Source organism: Phaethon lepturus, unplaced genomic scaffold, assembly GCF_000687285.1.
Source record: "Phaethon lepturus isolate BGI_N335 unplaced genomic scaffold, ASM68728v1 scaffold47640, whole genome shotgun sequence".
NCBI lineage: Eukaryota > Metazoa > Chordata > Aves > Phaethontiformes > Phaethontidae > Phaethon > Phaethon lepturus.
Genome location: NW_010512114.1, coordinates 17,489 through 25,986, shown reverse-complemented (window position 1 = coordinate 25,986; position 8,498 = coordinate 17,489). Strand labels below are relative to the sequence as shown.

Genomic DNA, 8,498 nt, shown 5'->3' with positions numbered 1-8,498 from the left:
CAAACTATTCTATGGTTCTGTGAAGATGTTCTCAAGTAGCTTAGCAAAAGATTAGTGTAAATAACTTGTCATGAACAAATAAACATACTGAAAAAGAATTATAGAAGTGAACTAGTGACAATGAATGTTCAGTAAAGTGTGATTACTATTCAGAACTGTATTCCGATGTCTTTGTGGACACCACAAAGAACTCAAAAAATAAAATCTGCCCAATTTTTCCAATCTTGAACTTGTTTTGCCCCACAAACTTCACTCCATGAGACCAGCACTTCTATTGTTCCTCATAGGTATATCCTGTTATGCTTACTTATAAAATAGTGCTTCTTACACTTATCTGAGATAATTTTGGGATAGAAAACATTGCCATTTTCATTTTCTGCTATGGAAAATACAGTTCATACTAGCAAAGGATATGGAAGCTGAGGCATAGGTTTTGGACTTTTTTTAATCTGATAATTTGATTGTTAACTGTAGTATGTTCACTAACATGAAGTAAAATATTCTTACCCTTCCATTCTTCCTCCTTTTTGTAAATGCTTTGAACTAAATAAAGTTTTTATTAGCATAATTATCAGCTTCAGACTGTGAATCAAGTGAGAGAAAAGGGGAAGAGAGCTGCTCCTGTCTGTGCACCAACTCTTCTGTCAATAACATAGAGCGCTTCTCTCCCCACCACTTTGAATTCAGCTTGAACAAGCACCAACTTGCCATAAATAAATGCAAGAAAAAGGAACTGAAAACTAAGGAATGCAGCAGATGATACTGTACTAGGAATCTGCAAGAAGACTAAGTTCAAGATGTTAGAAAAACAGTGGAAAGCAGTACAAAAGAGAATTTACGTGGGCTGCAAATACAATTTAGACATGAGCCACTTTGTGGGGAATTGTACTTAGCAGATAGCCCCGGTAAGCAACCTGCCTTCCCCGGGCTGCACAGGGTCTACTGAGCAAGCTGAGAAGTTAATAGAAATAATAATAAAAAGGAATTAAGTTTCTTCACTGGGCTCCTGTTTTCTTGGTGGAAATAAATACAACCAAGAATTTGGTTGACAACAGGCTATTGCACAAGTGAAATGCAGGACGCTGACTCCAGAATGTTTGTAACCGGCATCACACCGGTCAGTCATACGAAAGGCGGTTCTGACGTGCCCAGTTCTCTTTCAGCCTACCTCAGAGTCTGCACTAATCTCCCCCCATCGCCCTCCTGCTAAAGCCCAGTTGGGACTGGTGAGGCAGGGGAGGGAAATGGGCAGGAATTGTGACCTCCAGGTATTTTCCCGGGCGATCCCCTCTGTGATTTTGGATATATCTGAGATACGGTTTCACTCAGTAAACTCAGTTTCTATTTCTCTCTCACCCCATCACTGTCTGTGGCACCACTCAGCTTTATGATTTTGGGTTGCTCTTGCAAGTCTTGCTCACACTAAGCTCTCCCTGAATGTGACCTGCAAATAGAATAGATATTACTCAATTCCTACTTTTACTGAAATCCAGCCATTTTTTCCAGAAAATCTTTTTCTCTTTTAGTATTTCCTAACAGTCAAGTCAACAAGTTTAGTCAGTTCTTGCAGTATTTTTTCCTAACACCTTATAAATAAAAGCAAAGATAGTTGTTCATCATACAACATCTTCTGTTCAGCTTCTATATATATCTCAGTACTGATTCTTTCACTTCTCACTGTATTCAATTTCAGTATCACAATTTCTTTTAAATTCACTGATGTAAATAAACAGAAGGAACAGCAGGACTTGTCTGCATGTGAATATTTGCCAGCACAGCTTTGCAGCATAGTTGTACAAGTATTGCCGTGCTAATGTAAGTCTTCAGATGAGCACTCTGGTCACAGATTAAGAGGAGCTTTTACAATTTAGCTTACTTTTGGCTTTGTCCTGGAACACCCTTTTTAGGAATTTCTCAGATAGATGAACACATGATTTTGCTTGACAAATCTATTCCAGGCAAAATTTCCCTCCTGTTACAGGGAAGCTTATCACTAGCCTATGGCATTGAACATCTTCACTTCTTTCAGCTCTTCAACCAGTAGTTATAAACAGCCCAGTCTCAAAATGTGATCAAAGCAAGCAGTGTAACTGCACAAAAAAAAAGCAATTTCAGCCCTCAAAGTGAGCAATAATGTTTAATGCACCAAATACTGCAGATCCTGTAAAATTTGCTCTCTCTCTTCTAGATATGTAGAGCTGTGACATTATAGCAATGTACTGAACCACTGGGGTTTTGTCTTCTTTTGTTTCAGAGATGTAAGTGTTAAAGCAGAGATTGAGTTTTTAATTGATGCTACTTCACTGCAGGTTTCTTGTCATCAACGCTCAAGTTGCTTTTTCAGAGGTTTGCCCTGCATAGCACCCCAACAACTGGCCCATATATAGAATACCAACAAAGTGCCGGGAAAAGACAAATGTCATCCCTAGACTTCAGTTTTGGAAGCAACTCGTTCTTCAAAGAGAACACTCTTTGCAACGCGCACTCTAGTTATTTCAAAATACCATGTGACAGGATATTTCCTTATTTAGAGTACAGTGCTTTATCCATCAACACTTTGACACAGAGAAGGACCTGCCACTCTCCTCACTCAGAAGGATTTTATACGCTGCAGATCTTATAGTCCAGCTTCTTGTAGAGGAATGAAAAGAAAGTTACATTTGCAATGAGTTGCTTCAGGTTCCTAGTTTTTCTTTCCTTCATGCATGATTCATTACAGTCACGGGGTAAGTTTTTTGTTGGTTTTGTGTTAAACTAGATATGAAAATGCTTTGCCTTGGGCAGCTTTACAGGATTAATGCATAGACTGATTATTTTGTATTTTTATCAGATTTGATATATGATCTAAAGAGTATGTTGGGTATTATGCTGGCAGCTCTAGATTCACAGAATAGAAGAGAGGAGATGTAGGGATGTTGTGGGAAAAGGAGGTAATAAAAGAAGGATTTTTAACTGAAATTCCATCTCTGGAAATAGTAAATCAGATGGCAATGAGAGATGAGAAAGAATGGACCCCTTTCTATTTACCCTCCCCGCACACCCATGGTGCAGTGATCTGTCACAGGGTTTGAGAGCCATGTTTTCATGATAACTGTGCAACTTTCTCTTTCTGCTCCAAGACATGAGGTACAAGAAGGAAGAACTGACTCCTCCCCTCCACTATGACCAAATTAAAAGAATAGTTCCAGTCTGAAGATGTATATCACTTATTTGGTATAGCTATAGAGAGAAGTGGTAAAGCAATAACATATGTAGAACTGAGAAGATGAATGTGGTTGCATGAATATGAAATTGAGAGCATATATCAGAAATTTCAGGATTAAAGAATGCTCCTGTAATATTGTGACAGTTTAAAAAGAAGCATTGCTAACCTTAAAGAGTCTGAGTAGAGGACGAATCTACAAGACCTCTCCAAGTGCAGAAGTGTGCATCTGAAACCTAAAAGATTTACTGCATAAGGACGCTTGTCACAACTTGATCTGTATTCTCTGTGGTCAGCCATCCTTTTTCTTTTAACAATTAATGAAAAGATGGAAAGACAAAGTGAACCTATTGCGAATACAACAATGCAATGAACTCATTTTCGTATGAGATCTGCTTGTGCTTTTCTGTCTTCAGGAACCACAACTTATCAGCAACAGCATCACAGAATTTGGCTTTCCTACAAGGTACATATATAGCAAACTCTAAACACAGCATTGAAACCCCAAACTTTGCTATTACAACATTTTATTTAAAACCTCTAGCTACACAAGGAGGAAAAATGATTAAAATGAATTAAAAAAGATGGTGTGACCTCTCAATTTAGATAGGTACATTGATAGATCCATTACTAGGAAGTCAGGTTTATGATTTTATGATTATTTTCTTACGTTCTCTTACCACTTTCTTCCCCCTAGATACCTTTACATTACAAGGAAATGCCAGCGGACAGCCATGTGTATTCCCTTTCAAATATGAAGGCAAACAGTACAACGAGTGCACAGGTGCTGGCAGATCAGATGGCTGGCTCTGGTGTGCAACAACTGCAGACTTTGATGCTGATAAACTGTATGGATTTTGCCCACTAGTAAGTAAGTGCTGCGCTTTATTTATTAACTTGTCCTGAAACATTGTTGAGAAAACCATGTACTGAGCTACCAGGCTTGTTATCAGCTACCAGCTGCACACCTGCATGACAAATCTTGTCGGAGCGGCCCAGATGAAAATCATCTGATTGAGAATTAGCCCCAGTAGCCAGGTGCTGCCTCTATAGCAAGTGGAGAGGCAGAGGTGCCTCCAGAGCATGGTTCAGCCCAGCCAGGTTCTGACTGACCTGCTGGAGGTGGCTGTTTCTCTTTGTGGACCAGAGAGGTGAGGAGGCTCCTCCACATCTAATTTATGGAATGTAATGGCATGGCATGGCCAGCATGAATTTAAACCGGTATCTTCCTTTCCAAAAATTCCCATTGCTCTTTATTCCTCAGACATCCCTTGTAGGTCAATTGTTACTTAAATTACTAGATACTGTTTTTCTCCCTTAACATCCATTTCCTATCTTGTTGTCATCTCCTATTGCCAGGCTACACAAAAATGTTGCTTCTAAAATTATCCTCCTCCCCCATCTTTGTACTATCTTCTGCACTGAACCTATGTTTGGATTCTGCCACCTCAGGACACAAACAGTTTTCCTTTCCTCACCAGCTGTCTTCCCAATAACACAAGTTTCATAAGGTTTTGTGAGTTGCTCTTCAAAGATTGCAGCTGATCTGCACATTGGTGCTACACCATCTGTTTTTATAGCTCCTCAGGCTGTCAAAGACCAGGTTCTGCCACTTTTGAAAAAGCTACTTCTCTTGATTATGAGCTAAGAGGGAGTTCCTGCCCCCCAAGCAGGAATAGCCTCCAGGGTCACAGTTCACCTACATGCTTGCTTTCCTCCTCTGACTTCACCCCGAAACCTCTTTTTTCAATCAACAGACATGTCGGGTTTACCTAGTACTACATTTTCTGGTGCTTTAAAATTGATGATAGCATGCAGTTAATACCGCACATTTTTAGAGATTTTGCATCATTACATACTTTATTTGCTTTTAGTTGGTGCAATGTCAATCTTCTAACAGCAGCAGTCTATGTCACTTCTTCCAGATGACACAGAAAGATTTTGGACAGAAGATGTTTCAACTGGCTTTCACTATCAGATAAATTCAGAATCGGCTCTAACATGGCACCAAGCAAGGAAAAGCTGTCAGCAGCAAAATGCAGAACTATTAAGCATCACAGAGATTCATGAGCAAGAATATATGGGAGGTAAAATGGTAGAGGACAAGACCTTAAAACATGCTGCCCCAGAGCTTTAGAGAATGAAGTTGACTGCCTTGTCTTCTGTCTCACTGAAGAAGACATGGTGTCAGGGGTGGTTCAACAGCTGCTTTGCAGCCGCCAAAAGGGACATGGTCTGAACTGCCTTTCCACTAGCTGTTGTTTTTTATGAAGGATTAGTCCCAAACCCCTAAAAGGAGGGAAATGGCCCCACCCTCCCTTTGTGCTCCAGGTGGGAGCTACCGTATCTTTTGCAGCCTGTCCCAGGAGGAGGGTTTCCTCCGCTTGCCTTCATGCTGGTGCACTCATTCCTGAGCAGCACTATGATCTGGACCCCAAATTTACCTTTTTCCTCTGTGTTTCAAGGATTATTAATCTTTTCCTAGAACATATGATGATGATTAGATCGGTCCCAATATGGGTACATATACAGACATAAACTCTAAATAATTCCAGTGGATTTCAGATACAGGTATAATGGTATCAGTTGGGTTATAAATGGTGTGAAGGAGGCTTTGAAACCACTCACAGACGTAGAAAAAAAATCTGGAAACAACTGACTGGCACACTGTCTTTGTAAACTTTTTGATGTGTTTACACCAAGAAATCTGCTACAGGAACATTTTAGCACAACTGTCTAGTGAAAATAGGATATTTTTTATATATCTTATGTTGTAATGAAACAAAGTGAGAGAAGCAAACTCTTATTTAAGGAGTGAAATAAGATGTTCATTTGCCCTTTTATATACTGAGATTTTTGCTAAATTGATATTTGTTCAGTTACTATTTTACTTTTTTAATCTGTGCACCTCCATGATGCTGAAAGTACTGCTTTTGGGCTGGTATTTATATTTCTTACTTTTGGTGTTATATGTTTTAGATTAACTTGCTAAGAATGAAGATAGGGAGATACAACTGACTTCTTTTTCTAATTTAGAGCTAACTAAAAAATTCACTTTTGCATTCTGGATTGGATTGAACACTTTGAATTTCAACAGTGGATGGCAATGGGCTGGGGGCAGCCCTTTCAGGTATTTAAACTGGGCTCCAGGTAAGAACTGTATTTATCTTGTAACCTTTTGATGGATTCTGATAAGACACCAACTAATAAAAACTGCTCTAGCTACTTTTATGTCAGGAAAGCCCATTCTGATTTAAAACAGCTGAAGATCTAGATCGTTATTTTAAGAAGTACCCTTCCAAATCACAAAGTTCACTGTGGATATCAGCTATAGCAAGTTCTTTTATTTTCTTATATAAGCAAAGGTCTTGTTTATGAAAGCAGAGTATCATCTGGAGTGATCTATAATCCTAGAGACTCGAGATCAGAATTTTTCCATAACATGTTGCCCAAGAGTATAAATATAAATCCGATCTTCAAAAAGTAACAAAATATTTAGAAAATAATGTCACCATGTTGTCTGGAGAAGTTCTAAATATTATTGAGAGGCTTACAGGCCCAGCTCATAATTCCTCAGCAGTTTATGCAAAATTGCACTTGGCCACCTCAAGGAAGCGAGAAAGGGTTGGGTTTGTGGTGCTCCTCACACGTGGGGAGCTCTTCTGTTTGCTTGTTGGATTTTTAGTCCCATGTTTTCTTTGTGCCATGAGTATTTCCAGCTGTCTCCTGTCTTGGAAAAGTTACAGGGTGGTAAAGGAATAATTAGACTCTCTAAGTTTTCAGAAGTTCTGTATCAGGCAATTTCTTTTGCTGGTTACATAGATTTTTACACACTACAACAGAGAAGAGAAAAGCAATTTTATAGGAAAGTAGAATTGTGAAATTCTTGAGATATACTGGAGGGATGGTATAATTTAAAGCTGAGTATTTTTACAGTTTGGAAGTATTTGACACAGGACAACAGTCTAGTTCCAGCTGAATTGTCTGTGAGCACCAGGCTATCAAGAAAAGAACCAGAAATTTCCCAGTACTATCCTGACACAAAGTCAATGGAGGGTCATTACTTTACTCTCAAAGCATAGAATAAAGCAGCATCCCATAAACTACAACACCAGTTATCCTATGGGAGAGGTCTTCTTCATATTAAGCATTGATGAAACCAAAATAAGTTGATGTTTCTACTGATAATATGATGGATTTATTGATATTTTTATTTATCTTTGCTGTGAGATTCTATTTTCTCTCTTACTCAAAGGAAGTCCTTTCCTGTTCCCTGGGAAAATCTGTGGAGCGATGAACCCCAGAAAGAATTCCAAATGGGAAAACCAAGCATGTAACCAGAGACTTGGCTACATTTGTAAAAAAATAAACTTAAGTTCAAAGTCTGACATTATACCCAAAGGTAGGTTAGTCAAATAAGGTGAAAGATTTTTTTTTTTTACTTCTAGAAAGAGCAATCTGTAAAGACCTGCAAATGATAGAAGGTATGCAACATTATTTTTCAACCAGAAATTTAGAAATTTCTAATTAGAAACCTTTGAAAAACACAGCTATACATGCACACACAGACTTTTAGATGCTGCTTTTGTCCTCCCATTGTGTATTAACCATTCATACAAGAATATTATTATTCTGTTCTATCACTCTGTCATACATTCTTGCAAGACAGATAGAAGCGCTCTGTCATGGTAACCAGTACCAGCATCAAATTTGCATAAATACAGTAGGAATGTTAGGCTTCTCATTTGCTTCTAATTTGCTCCAAATGAGCAATTGCAGTTACTCTAACATTAATGCAAAAAATCTTCCTCTGATGACAACAGTACGTAACGCATCGGGTTCATTCGAGCAGAGCAGGAGGAGCAGCAGTGTTCACACGGGCTACATTTCATCCGTGGGCCACCCCAACCTGAGGCTTCAATGACACAACGTGGCTATGAACGTGCCACACGCAGGAGGGGTCTGCTGGAGGCTGTCATCTGGGAATGTTCCAAAAGATACTTTTAAAGAAGTAGTTATATTAAAGAAAGAGAAATAATTTCAGAGGATCTTTATTCCCCTATTAACCTTAAAAAGAAATGCAGGAGTCGATTTTTAAAGCAAGCTTAAGGCAAGTTTTTAAAGATATTTAGAAATCTAAGTAATAAAAAAGCCACTGAGTTAATATGAAAAGTACCAACTCTGCACTAATTTGCTCTGTTTACTGACCTGCAGTTACAGAAGAATGACTTCACGCTTTTCCATATCCAAAAATTTTGTGTTTGCAAGAAGACGTGGAACGGGAGGCAGGGCTTAA

At 38.8% G+C, this 8,498-nt stretch overlaps 1 protein-coding gene across 1 annotated transcript in view; it reads left to right on the top strand.

The window, feature by feature from the left end:
* Positions 1-3,007: 3,007 nt before the first annotated feature.
* Positions 3,008-8,498, top strand: part of LOC104619829 (macrophage mannose receptor 1-like) — a gene marked incomplete at its 3' end in the record, with an annotated part of 22,408 nt that continues 16,917 nt past the window's right edge. The window contains exons 1-5 of the mRNA XM_010285850.1: positions 3,008-3,084; positions 3,910-4,073; positions 5,128-5,289; positions 6,239-6,352; positions 7,458-7,604. Of these exons, the coding sequence (XP_010284152.1) occupies positions 3,008-3,084; positions 3,910-4,073; positions 5,128-5,289; positions 6,239-6,352; positions 7,458-7,604 (664 nt within the window). The remainder of the gene's footprint in view (positions 3,085-3,909; positions 4,074-5,127; positions 5,290-6,238; positions 6,353-7,457; positions 7,605-8,498) is intronic.